The sequence below is a fragment of the Chelonia mydas genome, chromosome 1 (assembly GCF_015237465.2).
Source record: "Chelonia mydas isolate rCheMyd1 chromosome 1, rCheMyd1.pri.v2, whole genome shotgun sequence".
NCBI lineage: Eukaryota > Metazoa > Chordata > Testudines > Cheloniidae > Chelonia > Chelonia mydas.
The window spans coordinates 57330863-57355316 of NC_057849.1; the positions used below are offsets into that span (position 1 = coordinate 57330863).

The window sequence follows — 24454 nt, forward strand, 5'->3', positions numbered from 1 at the left end:
TCCCCCTTCCCACCCACCCCAAACTCCCTCCCAGAGCCAGCACCCCACCCCTTTCCCACACACCCCCTCCTGCCCCCAAACTGCCTCCCAGAGCCTGCACCCCTCCCCCTCCTCCCTCCCAGAGCCTGCACTCCCACCCCCTGCCCCAGCCCAGAGTCTGCACCCAGCACCCAAACTCCATTCCAGAGGCTGCAACCCAGACCCCCTCCCCCACCCAAACTCCCTCCCAGAGATCAACCTCTCACCCCTTCTGCACCCAAACTCCCTCCCAGAGCCTTAGGCAGGTGGAGGGTGGAATTTTGGTAAGGTGAAGTTTTGGGGGGGTGGGTTCTGGGTGGCATGAATGACATTATTGGCCCGCTGGGAGGATTTGAGGACTGGCACTGGCCCTAAGGTAAACTGAGTTTGAGACCCCTGGTCTGGATCCTTCCCTTTTGAACTGGATTCAGAGGCACATTAACCATTTTTTAAAATGGTCACCACTTGTTGAATCTGGTTAACTGTTCCTGACATTAGAGGAAAGGGGCCAGCAGTTCACTGATTTAGTCAGCAGGGTGGCAGCCTTTCGCCTCTGGTCTGTTCAGCACTTGCAATTCTCTGACTTCCCACTAGCCTGGAAGTCCCCGGCCTTCTTTCTCTCTGTTGTGCTCTCAGGATGGGCATGACTCTCACCTATTTTTGTTGGCATCTGACTGATTATGAAGTCTAGAGTTGCCTCCATTCTATAATGGCCTTTTTTATACCAACCAATCCCTCTTTTGGGGTTTTTTTCAAGCAGTTTGGGACTGACTTTCCCCAAGCCCCTAATTTTTTCTCTGAGTGAGATACAGCGCTCACATTCAGCTGCTTTCCTACCTGCTAACTTTTGCTGGGTCAGGCAAAACTAGCCATTTTGAAATCTCAACAGAACAGAATGGCTGAGGTAGATTCTGCACACTGATTGTGGCCTGGCTGTTGATTGATAACACTTTTTTATAAATTGACTTGCAACCTGGACACTTTTTGGTTGACTTGGTATGTTAACAATAGAATATCAGGGTTGGAAGGGACCTCAGGAGGTCATCTAGTGCAACCCCCTGCTCAACGCAGGACCAATCCCCAATTTTTGCCCCAGATCCCTAAATGGCCCCCTCAAGGATTGAACTCACAACTGTGGGTTTAGCAGGCCAATGCTCAAACCACTGAGCTATCCCTCCCCCCCCTCCAGTATTTTGAGTGAACTTGATGATGTTTTAGGGATTCATGTTTAATGTTCACTTAAGACATGTTTTGCTTCATTTTATTCACCTTTTTGTGCTCATATTGTAATTTTATAACATTAATAGTTTTTAATGTGATTTTATGTGAATAAAGATGTTTTTCATGTCATCTAGGACCCTGTGAGGTGGAACAGTCCCAAAGATGATGCTGCAGCCTGAGCCAGAACGTCTATACCACAATTATACAGCCCCATTGCCTGAGTCAGCTGGCAGCTGTCTTGTGGAAAAAATAGTATGCGATCATGTAATTGAGGCTGCACAGGCAACCTTAATTCTGACATTTCCTAATTTTGGAATGCTTGACTTTGCAACTTAATCTTTTAACATAGTTATTTTGGATGTAATTTCCTAAGTTTTTTCCTCGCTTACAGACAGCCCCCCAACCTGAAGCAAATACTCACCAGCAACCACACAACAAAAACACAAACCCAGGAACCTATCCTTGCAAAAAAGCCTGTTGTCAACTGTGTCCACATATCTATTCAGGGGACATCATCATAGGGCCTAATCACATCAGCCACACTAGCAGAGGCTCGTTCACCTGCACATCTACCAATGTGATATATGCCATCATGTGCCAGCAATGCCCCTCTGCCATGTACATTGATCAAACTGGACAGTCTCTACGTAAAAGAATAAATGGACACAAATCAGACGTCAAGAATTATAACATTCATAAACCAGTCGAAGAACACTTCAGTCTCTCTGGTCACTCCTTTACAGACCTAAAAGTGGCAATTCTTCAACAAAAAAACTTCAAAAACAGACTTCAACGAGATACTGCTGAATTGGAATTAATTTGCAAACTGGACACCATTACATTAGGCTTCAATAAAGACTGGGAGTAGATGTGTCATTACACAAAGTAAAACTATTTCCCCATGTTTATTTTTTCCCCCTACTGTTCCTCACACGTTCTTGTCAACTGCTGGAAATGGCCCACCTTGATTATCACTATAAAAGGTTTTTTTTCCTCTCCTGCTGGTGACAGTTCACCTTAACTGATCACTCTCATTACAGTGTGTATGGTAACACCCATTGTTTCATGTTCTCTGTGTATATAAACCCCCCGTACTGTATTTTCCACTTCATGCATCCGATGAAGTGAGCTGTAGCTCACAAAAGCTTATGCTCAAATAAATTTGTTAGTCTCTAAGGTGCCACAAGTACTCCTGTTCTTTTTTTGAAAAATTTAGAAAACAAAACTTCCATTATGTAGAATTATATTGACCTCCCCACTTGTGTCACCAGGAGGGCTGGAATCTTTATTTCCATCGCAGTCTTCTACTAGAGCTAACAGAGGAAATGATGACAGTAGAAGGCTGTTATCTTCTATGTGAACCTGCCACGATAGGAGAATGGAGACACTGTCTGTGGGCTTCATAGCTATTTGCTGACAACAAAGGAATGCTGAGACTCAGGAATAATGGGCTCAATGCCAGGTTTTACAGGGGAGTGTTCTCTAGTGGTTACAGACCCTTCTGCCCCATCCCCAAGCTCCTCAGTTCTTGCCAAATTTCAAGTTCCTGCTCCAAAGGAAGTAGCACTAGAGCTTCTTAATAAAAGAGTTAAGATTTTTTTTTTAAATGGGGGAAAACAACATATTTTTCCTAATGTATTTCTGGAAATGGCTGAATCATTTTAGCTAAAGCTTTTAAAAAATAAGCATGAGGCAAACATCCAGCCTGGAAAATTTCAGCCCAAAAATAGTTTAAATTTGGCAAAGTTATAAGCAACTGAAACCAGGATCTTACAATGGGAAATGGTGGACACCATTAAGTGTAAGCATTGCTACCTGTGCTGCCTATAATATGTTCAATATACACCATCGCAGTATCAGAATTATTCATGCAAGATCCATTCAGGGGGACCTGTATTCTCTACCCCTCCTTCTAATGGCACATTTGACTGTATGGGAAAAGGAAGCCTAAAAGGTTATACATGTGGATTCACAAACACAGCTATATGTAAAATCTTTCCCTTCTCAGTCCAGCTTTTACCCTGCAAGGAAGTCAAAATTGTGGACTCATGACACTGTTGTGGCCATGGACTTGACTGTGACAATATGAGCTCACTATGACATCTGCTTAGGATCATATAGGATAGTGGTCCCCAAACTGTGCCCCGGCAGTGTGGAAGAATGTTTCGGGGGGAACGACAGGGCCGGAGCCAGGCACTGCAGGGGCAGGGAGGGAGCACCAGCCACCCAGCCCCACTCTGCCCCCAGCACTGCTCCGACTGTGGCCACAGCATCAGCCCCTGACTTCCGGCCTGGCTGTGGCTCCACACTCAGCCACAGCCCTGGCTGAGGCTCCATTCCTGGCCCCGGCCCCAGCCCCTCCCCTGGCCCCAGCCCCTTTACCTCTGTCCCCTTCCCCCGGATCCATGGCCTCGCTCCCAGCCCAAGCTCCTGACCGCAGCTCCCAGTGGGAGAGGGACGCAGACAGGAGTTGCGGGGGTGTGATGTGAAAAGTTTGTGGACCACTGATATAGGAGGACAGAATTGGCTGAAAGAGAAAAATCCTCATGTAAAGAAACAAGTCATTTGTGGATTTGAAAAGGTCTTAAAAATACAGAAAAAAAATCTGTGAAGTACACGCACTTAGATTTGTTTAGTCTAATATATTTCAAGAGTTTCTCCAGAATATGAGTTCAATTGGAAAGCAGTGGTGTAAATATCATCTATAACAATCTCCTCTACCAGGAGAGCATTTCCCCACCATACACAGTACCCTAACAGGGTGTTCTTTATAGTACATGACTGGCAGTATTAGGAGGGTATTATGGTGAAAGGTCCCATTCACCATAATTCCAGATCTTTTCCACATTACGAAGACAGTTTCTCCTTCCCCTCTGTCAACTAAAATCTACCCCAGCAAATCCCAGAAAATAAAGGTAAACACAAAGTATCATGTATAATAGAAGCAGTGATGAAATAAAAGACAAGGAAACAGCTGCAGTTGTCCTTCATGAAGGCAGAACACAAAACAGGGAGAGGAGAACACCACCGGGGGAGATGCTGTCTTGATTGTGCTAAAATTATATATTTTCCCCGGTTGCTAGATTTGACTTTTAAAAACACAGATTTTGTTCTCTTAAAGAAAAAAAAAGAAAAAAAGAGAGACTAATATAACATATGTAGTACTGCATTTGATTTTAAGCTGCAAGAAAAGGACAAACAAAGCAAACTACGGCATGATGATCTATCACAGTGATACTCAGATTGAGGCTTGGGAGCTGCAAGTGGCTCTTTGCAGCACATGATATTAAGACACTGTGTGATTTAATTATTAACCAAAACTAAAAGTTATTAACTAATCAGGATGCTTTTATTATGTTATTAACCAATTGTAGAATACTTGGTCAGTCATTTCGCTGGGGGAATTATATATATAAAAACAGAAAATGAAACAATGAATTCACACTACTGTGGTTCTTTTGGGTAATGCTGATCACTAAGGTCTGAGTATCATTCATCTACCATATGTTTTTCAGGACGAAAAATGTCAAAATTAGAATTTAATTAGAATTTACATCACAAATGAGATGTAAACTAGTTTAAATATTCACTAGCATCTCTGCTTAACTCTACATGTTGAAACAAAGAATTTCATACTTTATAACTAAAAATACTACATTTAATAATCAAAAGACCAGAGTAATAAAGTGGATATCCTTTGAAGTACTACAGTCATTTTTATATCTATCTTGTGTTGCTCTGTTGATTAGAAAGATTATTTTTTCTACTAGTGCAGGCCAATACCACCCAGGTACAGCTTTTAATATTAAAACTTATGAATCTTAAAAGAGCAATTTGCTTGCAGAAATACTAACGGCTCCCTTTTAATTCAAATGTTTTCACCTCAACTCATACTTGAAAAAGAGAAAGTTTTCCAGTCAACATGGTTTTAAAAGCAAATCTCAACCATAGCAGAATCATTTAACAGGATCATTCTTCACTTAAATACATGATTTTTCTAGCATTAATAAGTTTCTGTATTCCACTGATAACACGACTTATGCTATATTAAAATTAGCTGAGACCACTTGCAAAATAAAAACTGGATCCTGCACAGAGAAAAGGCCCTATGCCCTTGTGGCACACCACTGACTTAAGTGGTTTCCTTACATGGAGACAGTTGCAGGATCAGAGGAGAAAAAAAACTCAGTACATTGTATTATTTAAGTAGCAGCATACTGTGCATTTTTTTCTACTACAATCTTAGATCCATGGGTAGAAATAAACAGGAATGAAAACAATTACAGGATTCTATCTACTGATTATGACAATGGAATAATTACATTTTAATCAACAGATCTTTTATACAAGTTGTCAGATATGAATTTTAACATTTTGGAAGCATTAATGTACAACATATTTAATTAGGCAAATAATCCTGGAATAGTAATTTATTATTATAATATCTCACAAGCTGTTTCTTCATTGAAGGTTTGTATTAACAGTATTAATCTTGTTATGTCTTTTAGGTTTAAATGTAGCTATTTGTGATTTTCATATGACATCCTTAATTAGGCAAAATAATTACCATTTTCTTTAAGTACTGGATGCATTTTTAATAACATTGTTAAACTGTTTTTAATTTAATGTACAAGTAATTTCAGTTACAAATTGGCGTACAGAATTTATCCTTGTTTGGTACTGATTTGAAAGTTATTAATACACTATGAGCCAGATCCTTAGCTGTTGAAGCCAATAAATGTATGTTGATTTACACCAGCTGAAAATCTGGCCCTGTATTTCTAACTGGACAGATGCATGATTTATATAAACAAACAAACATGAATGTTTCCAGATGCCTAGTATTTAACCATATTAAATAGCAATAGTGTATTTAGTGTAAGATATATTAATGAAGCATCAGGGCTGGCATTACCATGAAGTGAATGAGACGGCCGCCTCAAGTGCCAGACTGTGGGGGTGCAGCACTAGGACCCAGAGTGTAGAAAATTGTGTCTTCTGATGGTGCATATGTATTCTCTCTGCTCTAGATGCACAGAGGTGGTGGAGTGCTGTGCTGGAGGAAGGAGGGCACAAGAGACATAACAGGCAGGCAGGAGAAAAGGTGAGAGGGAATAACTGAAAGCAGCACGAGCTGCAGGGAGAGAGAGGAAGAGGAGGAGCCTCTTACTCAGGGATTTGGAGCAATCAAATTTTTGAATTGCTTCTCTCCAGCTCCGCTCCGGCACCAATAGTGACTGCTCCAGCTCCGCTCTGCTTCAAATTAATTTTTAAATAAAAAAGTGCATACTGTAATTTTGAAAAAACATTTTTATTCAGACTTTTAAAACAATTTAAATATCAACGATGATACTAACTAGAATCATTCATAATTCATTCTGTAAAAAAATTACTGCAGCAATCAAGTAGTCTTTCATAGCCTGCCACAGGTTCTTCACTTCGTCCCATTCAGCTTTTAACAACTTGAGTTCTCTTGTTCCAGCAGGAGCCATTTGTTCACAGTAAGATTGAAAAATGAGAAGCCAATCAATCATCGCAAATGTTGAACCCCAGCAAGTCACAGTATCCAATGACTGAGTTACCCCATGTAGATCAAACAGAGCACTTTGAATACTTGGGGTTCATAGTTTGACAACGACTTGTCAAATTTTTGCCAGAAATTTCTTCGCATGTTCTTTGTTCAGTTCATCCCAGATTGCCAACTGAAGAGTGTGAATACCACACCTCATCAGTTGGACTTTTGAGCCGTCCTCATGAAGCCATGTTGGAAGTATGAGGCTAGGGTCATTAACCCATTGCGCAGCAACACCCATGTTGAGTTCGATTTCATCCATTCCTTTAGTTCCTTCATCAGGCAAAATAGCTTCAATTCTGTCCACATTCCTGTTCTCAGAGGTAGAAATGGTTTCATTGTCCTCGCTGAAATTTTTGATGGCACACGTCATGTTTGCTGCATTGTCAATGCAGATGCTCAGCACTTGCATTTCACTGATCCCAAATTTTTCTAAAATAGCTTTTACTTGACTTTTCACATATGAAGAATTGTGACACCCTTCAGTGTTGATTATGTCCAAGGCTTTTACCAAAGCTTTCTTTTTTCCTTCTTCGTAGTACTGAGCATTGATTGCAAGGAAATTTCTGTTTCCACGGGTTGCCGCATCCATTTTCAGGTAGCACAATTTTTGCTCCAAAGCTTTCTTGAGCTCTTCGTGACCAGACTCAGCTGTGCTGACAACTAAATGACGAACCGCATTGTGCCCCATTGAAACGCCAAGCTGCCAACCCATTTCACCTGCAATTTTTTGGAATCCTTTGTTCTTTAGCCTGAAGGGAGTGAGGGGTGTTGAACTCAAGCAAACCATTTCCATCAGCCCTTCACGGAAAGTGTTGGCATCCATGGGGACTGTAATCTTTGTGGACTTCAAATATGAGTCAAGTTTTGTTTGCTCAATTTGAGTTTCTTTTCAGATGAAGCTCTACAAAAAATCTTTTCTCCAGGAGTTTTCAAAGAGCCAGATGAACGTCGCTTAGCCGCGTCACCTTTCTGTTTTGCCTCATCTTCCTGGTCCTTTTTTGTAACCAGAGCCGCATAGTTTTTAGGATGGTTACGTTTTACATGCCGCCAAAGGTTGAAACTTTTCACAGCACTTGCTTCACTTGTCTTGAAGCTACATGGTTTGAGCTCACCATTCACTTCCTTTTCCACCTTGCATGTTGCCAATTTCTTCTTTGCTTTTCCCAAAAGCCCAAATTTGGGCTTTTCAAATTCAAAAGTAAAAGCGTCATTGAGATCCTTTTCCGTAAATCGGCTATCAATCATGGAGGGCAGATCTGATTTTTTTGTTGAAGCCACGGCCAAATCTTCTTGTGCTGATATCGCATCCAAATGTTTCTTGTCGAAAAGCAATGAACAAAAGCATTACGTTTTTTATAATGTACCTGCTTGTGATATCTTAACCACTTAAGGTACTTCAAATTTATTTTGGATTTTCTGGACAAAAATGATAGCATTTTCTTTTTACACAAAATTATTAAAGTATATTTTAACATTTTAACATGTATCTTGCAGTTTTAATGAAGTATTTTAATATCCATAATTAATATCAACTTTTGTTTATAAATTGCAAGTTAGTTTTTCTTATGAAATTTTGCAGTAAAAATATTCGAAATATTTTCCAAGTTTTTAATTAATATCTCAAAAACAATTTAATATAGATATATCAGTGAAATTTGGTATGCGTCGTAGCGTTAGTACGTGCTATCGCTGTTCTACAACATTAATTGTTGGGAAGTAACGAGGCTACATGTTACAAGGTTGAAAATAAACTTTAACGGGAAAGCCGATTCAAATTGCAAGCACAGTCCTTTTAGTAAAGAGAGCAAATTTTCGGAAATATGTTTTTGCTTCACCAGCCTGAATAGATTACACAAGATAGAGCAAATAACAGGTTCTCTTTTGTATAATGTTTCCAGCCTGACAAAGGAAAAACATATTTCCGAAAATTTGCTCTCTTTACTAAAAGAACTGTGCTTGCAATATGAATCCGCTTTCCCGTTAAAGTTTATTTCCAACGTTCTATCATACAACATCATTCAAATAAAATTATTTAAAACTACAGGTGTCGTGAACTGGGGGGACTAGGCCAATTTTATTTAATATTTTTAAAATCTTTGACTATTTAACAGATACGACCCTGGAATATGATTTAATGCTAAAACATGCATTAAAATGGTACTCTTAATTTATTTTGTATAATTAATCATTTCTGAGAAAACGGTTTAAAAATTTTAATCTGCTTAGATGCTTAGAATGACACAATTTTACTTATTACTTATTTTTCAACTTTGGAACCATAAATTTTAAACGTAATAATAAATAATAACCAAAAATTATTAACTTATTATGGAACATAATATTACCGCTGTAGCCAAGGACAGTTGACGACAAGCCTTACTTGAAATATGAAATAAAAATGACCAACCGCCAGTTCGGGACACCTATGATTTAAATAATTTTGGAAAATGTAATACTGTATCACATACTAACGCTAAGACACAGACATAAATTTCATTACTTTATATTAAAGCATTTTTGAGATATTAATCAGAAATTAACTTTTCATCACCTCCTTGAAGGGACTGTAGCTCCCTTAGGAGAATTTTAGGACACGTGTTCACAGAAACGTTTTTTCCTAAAATGATCGAAGGATTCACCCGCAAAGTTGTGTTGGACATTTTGCAATCACTCTGGATATATCACAAAAATCACTCCTAATTTATGCAAAAATGTTTACTGTATATTTATATGCCTGCTGCATGTGACTTTTTCACTAAATTTAAAATTACAAACAATGCTACCAAAAGACCGTTGAACAGATGACCTATAAAATAAGTCCGTCAGAGTGATACGGGAGCACGTACAAATGAACCGGTAACGGGAGCCCGTGTGAGAAATGAGCTTAAGTGGTTAATATCTCTTGCAATATCTTAATATATCAACAAACAAAAACATTTTTTTTGCAATATACCTGTTTGTGATATCTTAAATGTTGTGTCTTGCGGCACACTTTTCCATAATCACAGCACTCAGCTCCAGATCGTTATCTCAGGGGTATCAACATATACTAATCTACGCGAGTACATACTCACCTAACCTTGGCACAAGGGTGGGAGCAGTCTGCAGTGTTGCCGGATGTCTGATAATTATCTGATTCTTAAATAAAACATATCTCAAAAAAAACTTTGTAATTTTGTATCTGTACATTAAATCTTGATTTCGGCCAAAGTGAGAATAACTGACATATTACGAAAAGTGGTAAAGTAGATATTAATATCAGTTGTTATATAATCTGAAACTTTTTGGCACCTTTAGGACTTTCTTGCTAGATATCATTCATTTTGGATTGAAAATGAAAAAAAAAAAAACTGGAGCAGTAGAGCAGTCAAGATATTCTGTGCTCCGGCTGCCAGGCAAAAACCTGCAGCTCCACTGCTCCGCGCTCCAGCTCCGGCCTCCACTCCAAAGCCCTGCTTTTATGTACCTCTCCAACCTGGACTGATTAACACCAGCTTCTCAGGGAGCTTCCTGTTTCCTGCTGCTTCCCTGAACCCACTTGAGGAGAATAGGCAGTCAACTGAAGTAGTAGGAGCCAGTTAGGCCCTTAAGACACTGATATCTTCCCTCACTCAGGCCCTGCTACCAGCCTGCTTATTTGTCCCCTTCAATTCAGTGTTGAGAGCCACTATAGCTGGCACAGAACAGCAGTCATGAGTGAAAGAAGGAAACGCCCCTCTGGGGCAGCATTCAGAAAAAGCAAAAGCAAAAGGAAGCTTTTCTATCTAAGCAGGAAGGAGCTCTCCTGAGATACATAGACACAAATGTTCACGGTGAGCCTTCTGGCCCCAGTGAGGACGTGAGTGGTGAGGAGATGCATGATATTCCAGTTAGAGTGCAGGTGACCTGGCAGCTACTGCAGCATCCATATCTCCATCTCAAATGGATGTAACCATGCACATTCCTGAAGAAAAGCATAGATCAGAGAAGAGTGTGATGGAGGCGCAAGAAACAGCTGCTGCCGAGTTTAGTTCCTTAAGTCTAGATGATCCAGGACTGTGGACCCACTTGAGCAGTAGCCTGAAGGACTTCCTTGTACTGCGCGGGCCGCAGAAAGTGAAAAACTCCATGTTCCCCAAAGACAATGAAAATAGAAGTTTCCATCCAACACATTACTGGAGTGAAATCCCCAATGGTGACAAAGTGGAGAGGCCATGGCTTATGTACTCAAAAACTCGAAATGCTGCATACTGTTTTTGTTGCAAACTCTTCCAGTCTAATGTTCCAGCCACATTGGGTTCTACAGAAACAAAGGACTGGGAAAATCTGGCATGCCAAGAGAAGGCAGCAAATCACCAGAGAGCATTCCATCGGTGGAAAGAGCTTGAGATGAGACTAAGCGTGCACAGAAGTTGGCAGAGGAACTTCACACTGAAGCTATTTTCCCAACCTTTCAAGAATACAAGAGTCACCGAAGACGACGACATTTTGATTATGAGGCACAGGATAATCCCACAAGAGACCCTAAACAACAATTCAAAGTTGAATTCTTTAACCAGGTGCTAGGTTGTGCAATACAGTCAGTTGAAGAATGTTTCATGCAGCTCAAGGAACACAGCAGTATATTTGGGATCTTGTATGATATTCCAAGACTCCTCACTATACCTGAAGACGACCTGCGAGTGAATTAGGTGATGAACTGAAATCCCTTTCAAGATACATTTCAGCAGGATCAACTCCAAAGGCTGTTCTGGAATATATGTGCACAGATAAGATGACCACCCTCTTTCCAAATGCTTTTGTTGCTTTGCACATACTTCTAACACCTCCTGTAACAGTTGCCAGTGGAGAACGGAGCTTCTCCAAGCTGAAGTTAATAAAATCACATCTATGTTCCACAATGACACAGGAGAGGGTGGTAGGCCTTGCAACCATCTCAATAGAGCATGAGCTGGCCCAGACTGTGGACCTTCAGGAAGCAGTTCAAATCTTTGCAACCAAGAAGGCACAGAAAGCACCACTTTGATTATTCAAACAGATAAAAATGCCAGTGCTTACTATGCAGACAAGAAAAGTTACATTTGCTGTTCAGGTGTTTGAAAGTTAAGTGTTACTTAAAATGTTTGAACAAGGCATTTTAAGTTGTTAGTTCTTCTTTATTGGGGTAGGTAGCAGAGCAGTACCATGAGAGGAGTAGAACAAGAAGAAGGCAGAATTGAGACCTTTCAAAGTTTTGGGCCAAGCGAGGGGGGAAAGGGGCATCATTTGAGCTCCCCGACTCAGGTGCCAAAATCTTGTGGGCTGGCCCTGTGAAGCACAACTGGTCAGTGGAAGATCTACCACTGGAGCATCTGGGTCTCTGCTAAAAAAAATCCATATCCAGAGTTTGGAGACAAAGAATTAACAATTTACATCCTACTCCTTCACTGAGCTCTGTAAAGGTGAACCTTTGCACCCATGAAGAGTGCACTGCAATACTGTTGTGCAAAGGACAAAATCCATTACTTTGGGCATTGCTTCAAGTGTGTTAAACTTCTTTTTAGCCAAGACCTCTGCTTCCTCTTGAGGCAAGGGAAGAACACCACTCTCTGAACAGCACTCATCCTTCTCAGAACTTTCTAGAACTGTGTGGAAACGAAAAGCCAGAGGCTGCCAGCCCTGCTCCACTAGTCTGAGGTGAATCTTGATAGAGCTTGGAATTGGGGGATGAGAAGGCCTGGTAACCTCACCAATGTAGTGTCCTCACACACAGCATTAAGGAATTCCATCAAAGCTGGGATTAGTTGGGAAAAAAGTGGGAGCACTGTGTCTCTACCATCTAACTATTCTGTTCCCGGTGTGTGCCTTTGCACATCACAGGAGGAACGGGATAGCCTACCCAATGTCTATTTATGCTGAGATTACATCTTTTGGGGGTCTCATATCCAGAGGTGTAAGTAAGCCAGTACGGTAAAGTATGGCGTACCGGTAAGAAGGCATGGCGACCGCACCAGCAGGGCAGCTGATGGGGGAGGAGCCAAAAGGGGCAGCTGCCCTGGGGCACGATGATTTAAAAGGGTCCGGGGCTCCCAGCAGCAGCTGGAGCCCCAAGCCCATTAAATCACCACCACAGCTCCAGGGCTGCTGGCCGCTGCCACTACCCCAGGGCTCCGGCACCGATTTAAAGGGCCTGAGGCTCCCAGTCGCTGCTGCCGCATCAGCAGCCAGAGCCCCAGGCCCTTTAAATTGCCGACGGGGCCCAGACAGTGCGGGCTGGGCAGCGCTGAAGGGCTGGCTGGGGGAATCTGGCCCCAGCCCTCCCCTTCTGCCCAAGGCCCTGCCCCTTCCAGGGGCCCAGAGCCCCCCCCCCCCTTGCCCAGGACCCCGGCCACCCTGCGTACCGGTAAGTCCATTAAGTTACTTTTTCCACCCCTGCTCCTATCCCTCTTGGGAAAGTGTGACTATCCCACAGATCAACCGAGGCAGGAGCAGCTCTCTGAAGAATGGACTGGCTGACCCTTTGATGACTTCAGCACCTTATGTGTGACAAAAATCCTGTCATGTCTGACCGCGAGGTAACAGATAACAGAGAGAAAGAGCAGGCGATCACAATGCACATACCGGCAACAATGTAATCAGGTACTGCCTAATTTCCAGAGCTCCTCACAGAAACTGTATTTTCAAAAATCTTAACCCTAGTTTGCTATTTTGTGCAGTTTAACATGGGAAATGAATGTTTACCTTTTGGTTGTTGTGTTCAAAGAGGCGGCAGAGCAATATTTATAAACAGCATCACAAATATCTACCATCCCACTAACTCAGGCCAAGTAAAATATCAGTTTTTTTATAATCATATTTGTACAGTACAGGCAAACAGATTTTGTGGCTAAGCTGGTAAATTATACAGCTGTTCTGCAAGGCCTTTTTTATTCCATTTTTAAAACAATTTTATTTTAAATATAAAATAATTTCATAACAGCATTTCTATTCCTGTTAGGTTCTGTAAAGCCCTGTTTAAAAACAAATCACTTATGGCCAGACAGTAATACCCTTACTCACTTTTGAATAATATATTCCTGCACAAGTAGTCCCACTGACTTTCATGGGTCTATCTGTCATATACGGTACAATTCAGCATGCGTCAAGGCATCACAATCTGGCTCCTAATATAATGCCTGAAATTAGGAAATTTAAATTTTTTGGCTATTTTTAATGAGTGGTCTCATTTCACTGTATGGTTTGACAATCAAATGATTCCACACTGAAGTAAGTACACTACTACTGTTCATTTGAATATGCTATGTGAGTAATTTTTTATTAATTTGCTAGACCACAAAGTTATATTTTCATATTTATAATGCATTAAAGCTCCTTCATGTTAACTCAACAAATAGTCTTAAATATCTTGGATTTCATTTTACATTTGAAAGTTTATTCACTTCTCGGATACTCTTCAAAGTTCTTTAGACTCTTCGTTTTCAGTAAACAAAGGCATCTTAATCTTGACTTCCACGTGAAAAATCTTACATTTTGAAAGACTCTCTCTCAAAGTATTGATTCTATCCTTAGGAAAAATGCATGTCTTATTCCACAGATTAGTAATCACAGGAATAAAATACATAAAAATGGTAAGCTATTAATCTTTTTAGAAAATTAATCTTCACTATTAATAAGAAACAGAAAAAAAAATTCCTCCTAGAAGATAAAATAAATGAATTTCAATTATGGGGTTGTTCTGTCCAGATCCTCATCCCAGTTCACGGTTCATTATTGTCTTGTATTCTAAGTAAATAAGCCTCAAAAGAATGAGGCTCTGATCCTGCACCATTAAAGTCAATGGGAGCTTTACCACTGACCTCGATGAGCATAGGCTCAAGCTTTGAGTCAGTGATCAGAAGAAAATTATGACTCATGTGCCCAACAGAGATCTAAATAACATGACAAGAGATACCCTCCTCTCTCACGTACAAACTATGTGACAGCAAATACAGAGTCTCTAAGTATATGCTGGTCACACAGTCTTTGCTCTAAAGAGTTCACAGTCTAAGAATAAGAAAACAAGCAATGTATTACAGGTGAAGGAAAGGGATAAAAACATATTATGCTTGATTTTTTTTTTCCCCTATAAACAATGTCAATTATACCCAGCTGGTCCTCTCCAATCTTTATTTGCTGGCAATGACTATAGACATCACAGTCAAAGTGGGTCCTGAAGAGGGATTTGAAGAGAGGACAGGGGTATTAAGGACAAATTCAGGTAAAGCAGTCAAATGCAAGTTTCTATCTAGCAGAGTAACATATGAATGGACACAAGACTCCCAATGTGTAGCAAACACTACTAATTTAGTTTCAATGGGCCAGAATGTAAATCTGTAAGTGTAAATACAAGACTGTAAAAAACTTGAATCGTTCAAGTTGTGTATCCTTCCCAGGATTTTTGCTTTCAAAATAAATAAATAAATAAAAAATAACCACCATCCTACCCAGCAGAAGATCTCACCACCTTAGCTTGCTTAGGCCATTCAATGTCTGAATCACCTTTCCCTTCATCTTTTGAGATTTACTTGTGAATATTTGTGTAGCTAAAGTTAAGAGTTAGAGAAAAATATTTTATATTCTGTTGAAATATTTGAAATTAACTGATTTGAAAGGAATATTTGTAAAGTTTCAGGAAACGACTGTATGATTTCGATCCATCCAGCACCTTAACTTTGTATTTCACTAGAAAGAGCATAAACTACATATAACTTGAAATCACAAAAAAAGTATTTCATTAAAACAATAACTAAATAAATGGATTTTGTTAATACATTTTCAGATTGCATCCTGTGTAATGTTAGTTTTCTGGGTTTAGGATCTCAGATGTTTCAAATCATGGCAATTTGCTATGAAGAACTGGTAAACACTGTATAGTCAATTTCTAACGTAAAAAGTTTTTAATATATATTTTTAATTATCTGAGTAACTTGAAGCTTCTTCCCACCAGGCTTTAGATATATTTCTGTAGCCATACTCTAGGAATAAAAATAGTTTCCTTTAAAATACATAGGCCATATCAATAAAACTATAATGGAGCCTGGGGACCCAGTTACGATATGGGCAATCCAAGGCTTTAGCTTGGTTGCAGTGACACAGTAAAATTCTGTCCCAATTAAAAATTACAATTGTTATCACTTGATCCCCTGATTCTGTTATAACTGTGTTGTAGAGTGGGTGAGCAGTTGTGTAGTATTTTAGTGAAAGTGTTTTTGAAATGGGAAAAATGTTTGAATAGTAGCTAAGCATGTGAAATAGCTAGTTTTCAGGATATTGTATATAGCTCCATGTTTATCAGCATAATGATGGCAAAAATTCTCACTGCAGTCTCTAGAACACACTACAAGGGTAAAGCTAGGAAAATCTTTCACAATACCAAAACCCAATATTAATGCAAGTTATACCACAACTTCAAAAAACAAACAGTGAAACTGATTAAAAGTACAGTGAAACAACATTTAGGTTGAAACAGATACCTTCACATAACAGCAATGGAGTTCAGAGTTAAATCTGTGATGCTTCATACATAACTCAGCAAAATACTACACAGTATATAGAGGTATATTCTTATACTGATGTAAACAAGAGATGCTTATAAATTCTTACGAACTAATATGAGGATGTATTCCAAAATGTGCAGAATCACCCATTGCTCTGAATCTCTTGTACCATGGGTCTTAATTGGCTGAGCTAATGACAGAGTTGTAACGACAATTCTGAACGTCCTGGCTTTTGTAAGCTCCAGACATAAAAGTATTTAGTTAATGCTGGTTTCTTAATCACTACAAGAAAAGTAATAAATGTTTCCAGTAAAGGTTCCTGACACTGAATAAATACATTTTCAAATTATTTAAGGCTCATGTATTACACACACTAAAGAAAAACAAAGTCAAATCAATTGATAATAAAAGTTTTACTAATTTTTGTGAGATTCTAAATTGTAGCCAGATCTGTTATATAATTTGGAACTATAATGAAATGAAAAAAGTGGTATTAGCTGTCCTTAACTGTTATCTGAAAACCTAGCTAACATATTTTGTAGAATTATTTTAAATAAATCTGTTAACTGTCCTCTCAGGGTTATATCCAGTTTGTATGCATGGCTGCTCTCTAAGGATAGATACTGTATAAACTACAAACTTTTTACCCCTAAAAAAATTAATGAGAGGCATAATTTAGTCTCTAGTGTGATTCTTGCTTCAAATTATTTTTTTTAGTCTGAATCTTGCTTAGTGGAAAGATAACAGAATATATTTCTTTTTAATAAAACTTCCCCCAAAGGACATTCAAAAATAAAAACTCTTCCAAACCCCGGAGGTCATTACTGAACAAGCTGTATGAAAGGGCAGATTGACTAGCCTCATTTTTTGGAGTGGATAAAGAGAAGTTATTTTCGTGGCTACCTAAAGGTAAAGTAAGAATAGAAATGGGAAGAAAAGAGAGAGAAATATGTGAAGAAAGGGTATGAGAAGAGGAAAGTAGTTAAGCAGAAGTATTGAATGTCTAGAGAGAAAAGTAAGAACGTATGCTTTAATATGTCCATATCTTTTATTCAAGTTTTTGCTTAATGGGTTGCTGTTTAGTTTAGTCAGAGACGGCTACTTCTGCTTTTGGTTAAAAGTAGTTAAAACTGTATTTTTATTAAAAGAAAGCTCTGTTTTAAAATTTCAGAATAATTTCTATCTGTATTATATAATAATAAATGCCATCTTTTTAAAACAATGTAGGTACAAATTCTGAAATGTATTTAATACCAGGAAGAAGACATTCTCAGAAAAAGCAAACTGGAATACCATATTTTCTTCCCCATACACCCACCATGTAACACTTAACAGTTCTTCCTCCTCCTCTTCATTTAAGCCTCATTCAGCTCTCATCCCAGTTTGACCTCATATTGGATCTTAGTTTGGCTAGTTCACTCCATTTCCTCTTAAAGCCAAGCAACCAGGCTTCTCTTCTAAAATTTCTTTCCACTCCCATTTCCCTTGTTACTCTTGGAACATATGCAGGTCACTCATGACAGCATCCCTTTGTGTCCTTGTCATGATCCCCTAGAAGTAGCATTCACAAGCATTCCTCAAATGGCCCTGTTTTGGACACATATAGGGATCTTGTTTTTCATTAATGCAAAAACATACACATGTAGAATGAAGAAAAAACAGAATATAAAGTGTCTATTGTAGCAAAGATCTACTGTCAATAGGTCATGCAGTTCCTCTCCCATGTGGCAGAATATTGCTCCCTATAGTGCGCATTTTCTGCTGGTCTGATAAGAATTATATTATGTTCTTTATTAGTTTTGAGGAACCATTAATAGGTTTTATACTGTACTTTCCTGAAGCAACAAAATTGGCTTCTATATCGGTACCAGGTTTTTTTAAATATTACTTGATGTGACCCAGGGACCTCTTGAGATCTACTGGCAGAGGGCATGGGGGTGCATAGGGTCATAGGGATTCCCTGGGTCTGGTCTCTATAGTTTGTCAAAGAGTGTCATGTAAGGTCTCTACTGAAAGCCTGTGTCACACCGATCATTGCAAAATGGATGGATAATATGCAAGGAGTTATGTACATATACTGAAAATTATGCTCTTAAGGCAGAGGTGGGCAAACTACGGCTCGCTGGTCACATCTGGCCCGCGGGACCGTCCTGCCCGGCGCCTGAGCTCCCGGCCGGGGAGGCTAGTCTCCAGCCCCCCCCCCCCCGCTATTCCCCCTCTCCCACAGCCTCAATGTGCTGTACTGCCAGTGCTCTGGCCCGCCAGTCCTGCCAGACAGCGTGGCAGCGTGGCTGGCTCTGGCATGATAAGGGAGGGGGGGGGCGTGGGAGGTCCCGGGGGGTAGTCAGGGGACAGGGAGCGGTTGGATGGGGTGGAGGTTGGGGGAGGGGGGCGGTCAGGGAACGGGGAGGCTGGATAGGCATCGGAGTCCCGGGGTGCCTGTTAGGGGGAAGGGGCGGTTGGATAGGGGGTGGGGTCCCGGGGGAGTGGTTAGGGGCGGGGGTCCTGGGAGGGGGGCGATCAGGGGACAAGGAGCAGGGGGGGTTGGATGGGTCAGGGATTCTGAGGGGGGCGGGAAGTGGGAGGGGGCGGATGGAGGTGGGTACCAGGCTGTTTGGGGAGACACAGCCTTCCCTACCCGGCCCTCCATAGAGTTTTGCAACCCCGATGTGGCCCTCGGGCCAAAAAGTTTGCCCACCCCGTCTTAAGGTCTGTGAGCTGGGGGACTGGTCACCAGAAAGCGATAAGCAAGTTTCTTTGAGGCAGGAGATGCTTATCTACCTGTCTGGCTATATGTAAATTGAGCATTGCATACTTCACAATGAATGTCTATTGACAGCCTGAACAAAATGCTAATCCAGTAATTGCAAAGTCACCAGGGGAGATTCTATATAGCAAAAAAAAAAAAAAAAAACACAGCAGGGGTTACCCTGTTTACAAGTGAAGACAGTGGATGGTTAGAACGGTATCTGGGGGTGCAGATTACACCCAGGTATCTTTCAGCTAAGGGGCAAGCAGCCAGCTGGCTTGTCTTATGAACACAGGATCACAGACCATCTGGCTTTTAAACAATGGGAGACACACTTTTGGATGGGCTATCCTTTGTAAGACAGAAGAAATGCCTTGTTAAGTTTAGGCTCCAGAAAGCATGTTAACTTTTATTGTACATGTAATCATTTGTTTCAATTAACTCTACTTGCTTCTTCTCAAATCTCTGTTCTTTATTAAATAAACTTGTACTTGTTTTCAATATAAACAAATCTAAATGATGCTATTTGAGTGGAACCGTGATCCTGAGGTGAAACTGGTAAACTGGTGCGTACTATTTCTTTGGGAGTAGTGGATCTGTGAATTCTGAGATAAATACTATCAGGAATTGTGTCATTGTGTGTGTGAGACTTTAATTTCCCGGACATAGATTTGAGAACAAGTACTACTAATACTGGTAGGGCCCACTTACTCCTGGATGTGATATAAGTCAGTTTCCTTCATCAAATCATCACTGAACCAACAAGAAGGGATGCAATTTTAGATTTGGTTTTGTTAAGTAGTGAGGGCATCATAGAACAGCTGGTCATAGGAAATAACCTTGGATTGACTGATCACAAGATGATTCAGTTTAAATTAAATGGAAGGATAATCAAAACTGGGTCATCAAGGACATTTTTTTATTTCAAAAGGGCAGATTTTGGGAAACTAAGGGAATTAAAGAAGTCACCTGGACTAAAGAGGTCAAGGGCTTCAATGTGGAGGAGGCTTAGAATTTCTTTTAAATCAACTATACACTAATTATCTTTAATTTGCATCCCAAGCAAGGGGGTAAAAACTTGTAGGAAAAGACTCCAGAGCTGTCTGGATGAATAATTATCTCAAAAAGGTTACTAGGAGTAAGCTGAAAGCCCACAGCAAATGGAAAAAGATTGATCAGTGAAGAAAGCTATATCTTGGAGGTTAGAAATTGTATAAAGTGAGAATTGCTAAAAGCCAGGCTTAGTTCTTCCCAAGGAAATGAATATAAGTAGTAAGAGGTTTTTTCGTTATATACATAAAAATAGAATGAAGAAGGATGAGGTCTGTGTGCAGTGTGGATAGGGAGAAGATTAAAGGTAATCTAAGTATGCCCCAAAACTAAATTAATACAATGTCTCTGTTTTCAATAAGGATGATAATATGGAACATGAGTACGAAGGCAGGATGGCTGATAGAAATGAGTGCATAGAAATAGGTATGACCACAACAGAGGTGGAAGAAAAACTTGAAGAGTTTAATGCTCTCAAATCGGGGGGACCAGACAATTTCCACCCCGAAATACTGAAAAAAATGGCACGAGATTGCAAATTCTCTAGTAGCAAGGATTTTAAATAAATCTATTTGGGGTACTACTGCATGACTGGAGGATAGCTAATGTCGTACCTATGCTTATGGGCATTTACAGCTCTGTTAGTCTGATCTCAGTAATATGCAAGATTTTAGAACAAATTGCAAAGGAAAGAATAATTAAATGTATGGAGGTAAACAGAAAAGGAGATGTAATGCAAGATGGGTTTACTAGGGTATAGACTGTCCCAGTGTGATGGGATGTTTATCACACATCAGTTCTGAAAGGGATAAGGAAGCTGAGAAAGAAGGGCCAATTAATGTGAAATGCTGCACATGCAGGGATGAGGCTGGAGAAGCAACCCATGACTGGAAGATGAAGCTTAGCTCAGTAGGTGTGGCCTGGGCTAGTATAAAGCCAGGAAGATGGCAACAGAAATGGTTTCAGTGAGGAAGACTGTGCACAGAAATGGAATGAAATTCAATAGTACAAAGTGCAAGGTTATGCATTTAAGCTTTAATAAGAAGAATTTCTATCAAAAGCTGTTGGCTCATCAGTTGTGACAGATAAGAAAAGTGACCTGAGTGTGTTGGTCAATCACAGAATGACTGAGTCACCAATGTGATGCAGCTGCAAAAAAAGGCAAATGTGATCCTAAGATGGATCATGGCATCTTCAGTACAGATACAGACATATTAATACCATTGTACAAGGCACTGGTAAGAACTAATTTGGAATATGGCATAGAATTCTGGTTGCCCATGTTCCAGTTTGAATTCATCTTTCTAGAACAGGTGCAGAGAAGAGCTACAAGGATGATTCGGGGAATGTAGGGCCTATGTTAGGAGAGGGGACTGGAAGACCTTGGCTTGTTTTAGCCTAATGAAAAGAAGGCTGAAAAGGGAACCACAGAGGATTAAGAGCTATTTAAGCTAAAGGACAATGTTGGCACAAGAACAAAATGGGTATAAACTGCTTGTGACCAAATTCAGGCTGGAAATTAGAAGAAGGTTAGAAACCTTCAGAGGAGTGAGATTCTGGAACAGCCTCCCAATAGGAGTTGTGGGTGCAAACACCTTAGTTTTGAGAGAGAGAGAGATGGATAAATTTATGAATGGGATTATATGATAGGGTTGCATGTGATGGTGGGGGCAGGGCTTGGCAGCTCTGGGGGTCCCTTCTGATTTATGTCTTATGCCCCTCAAATCTCAAGCTTCAGGGCTTCAACTGGCCAATTGCAAGGATCAGGAAGGGATTTCCACACACTCCTCACCCATCAATGTATTCTCTTTTTTTTTTGTTTTTTGTCTCCTTCCTCTGAAGGATCAGATAGGGCCATGGCTGGAGATGGGGGACAAGACAGGGTGGGCCAGTACTCCGAGGTAGCACTGAGGATTCTTTCTCTCATGGGCTTAGCTAGCTGGTTCTTGCTCACATGCTTAGGGTGTAACTGATCATCATATGTGGGGTTGGAAAGGAATTTTCCCCCAGGTCAGACCCACAGTGACCTAGGGTTTTTGCCTTCCTCTGCAGCATGGGATGTGGGTTATTTGCAGGAATTATCTGGGTATATCTCACTTAATCAATTCCCTGCCATTTCAGGAAACTCTGGCATTGGTGCATCTCGGTACTGCCTAGTCTCTACCTGTGGCACACAACAGTTTAGTCTCTTCTGGGCTGTAATACTTCAGTCTAATTTCAGTTGTTGGGTTTAGTGTGTGGGTGCTGGGTGGTGTTTGTGACCTGTGATATACAGGAGATCAAACTAGATGATCTGGTTGTCCATTTTGGCCTTAAACTCTATGATAATAGCTAACAGGCTCTCATCCTAAATACCAAAAAGTTTCTGGAAATATATACCATCTCTATAGGCAATGTAAATGTCTTAAGAAAAGGATCAAAATCTGGCACCTGCAGCACCCAGACTGTAGTTTCTCTATTCCACAGCCTAATAAGTGAACAAAACACAGTGAGCCTAGATCTACACTGACTTCTCAAGAGATATCAGAATGGTATGACTATTATTTTCACGACATTTGCTAATGAGCATTTTGGCGTTTTTCAGGATTTGGAGCTTTTCAAATATCCCACCTCTTCAGCTGGTACATAATGACATTTCTTTTGTATATATGGCATAAAAGAAAGCAAAGGTATTGAAGTTTCTTTACCTGTTGTGCTCCATCGCCACTAACAATAGGGGCAGGTAGAAGAGGAATTTCACTACTTATAATCTGAGTACTATCCAGTAGTGGCGGGTGTTCTGCCATCATTGATGGTACATTAATTCACAGGATCACCTGTAAAGAAAAACTACCAAAATTACATAATGTACATATTATATATTTTAATACATGAAGACGGATTTCATAGTAAGTATCCTTTAAAATAGTCTTCAGTGTTAAAAAGTAAAGTTAACAAGATAATTAAATGCACCAGTATAAATATTTTTCATAACACACCTTTCCATAAATATGACTTTAAGGTTATTTTGAAATGCTAGCACAGTGGTTCTCAAGCAGGGGCACGTGTACCACTGGGGGCACTCAAAGGTCTTTCAAGGCGTATGCAACTCATCTAGATAATAGTTTCTTAACCTAAGGGTTGCAGCACATGGGGAGGAGGGGATTATGGGATGGGTTTGGGGGGCTTGCAAGTGCAGTGTTGGCATTAGGGGGTGGCAAGCAGGGCAATTGCACAGAGTCCCACACCACCGGGGGCACACAAAGCTAAGTTACATGCTTCAGCCCCTTGTGGCAGGGCTTCAGCTTTAGACAAGTCGCACAAGTGAAAAAACAGTCTCAAGGATCACACTGAAACGTAAGTACAACATTTATATTCCAATACATTTATTTTATAATTATATGACAAAAATGAGGAAGTAAGCAATTTTTCAGTAATAGTGTGCTGTGACACTTTTGTGTTTCTATGTTTGATTTTGTAAGCTGGTTTTATGTGAGGTGAAACTTAGTAGGCAAGACAAATCAGACTCCTGATAGGGATACAGTAGTCTGGAAAGGTTGAAAACCGTTGTGCTAGTGTAACCCACAATTATACTCTATAGCAGGGGTGGGCAAACTTTTTGGCCCGAGCGCCACATCGGGATGCGAAACTGTATGGAGAGCCGGGTAGGGAAGGCTGTGCACATGTCCCCAAACAGCCTGGCCCCCGCCCCCTATCCAACCCCTCCCACTTCCCACCTGACTGCCCCCCTCAGAACCCCACCCCCAATCCAACCCACCCCGCCTGCTCCTTGTCCCCTGACCGCCACATCCCGGGACCCCCACCCCTAACCGCCCCCCGGGACCCGGGGTTTTTTGCCTTCCTCTGCAGTGTGGGGCACAGGTCACCTGCTGAAGGATTCTCTGCACCCTGAAGTCTTTAAACCACGAGCTGAGGACTTCAATAGCTCAGACATAGGTCAGGGGTTTGTTAAAGGAGTGGATGGGTGAGATTCCGTGGCCTGCGTTGTGCAGGAGGTCAGACTAGATGATCATAATGGTCCCTTCTGACCTTAAAGTCTATGAGACTCCCCCCCATCTAACCCTCCTCCGTTCCCCCTCCGTCCCCCCCCCCGAACCTCTACCCTATCCAACTGCCCCCTGTTCCCCGTCCCCTGACCGCCCCCACACCTCCGCCCCACCCAACCGCCCCCTGCTCCCTGACTGCCCCCCAGGACCTCCTGCCCCTTATCCAACCCCCCACCCCCAGCCCCAACCCCCTTACTATGCTGCTCAGAGCAGCATGTCTGGCAGCCACGCCGCCCAGCCAGAGCTAGACACACCGCCACGCTGCCCTGCAGGAGCGTGCATCCCCGCCACCCAGACTGCT

General features: G+C 41.0%; 1 protein-coding gene across 4 annotated transcripts in view; it reads right to left on the reverse strand.

Moving 5' to 3' along the window:
• The window catches only part of FNDC3A (fibronectin type III domain containing 3A), a 202150-nt gene that overhangs the window by 151939 nt on the left and 25757 nt on the right, over positions 1-24454 (reverse strand). For 3 of the 4 annotated variants that reach the window (XM_037893504.2, XM_037893497.2, XM_037893515.1), the window contains one exon: positions 22795-22923. In XM_037893504.2, the coding sequence (XP_037749432.1) occupies positions 22795-22896 (102 nt within the window). In that variant the 5' untranslated portion in view covers positions 22897-22923. Of the gene's footprint in view, positions 1-17626; positions 17896-22794; positions 22925-24454 lie in introns of those variants that run through there. The other variant, XM_043533044.1, reaches the window with a different exon arrangement.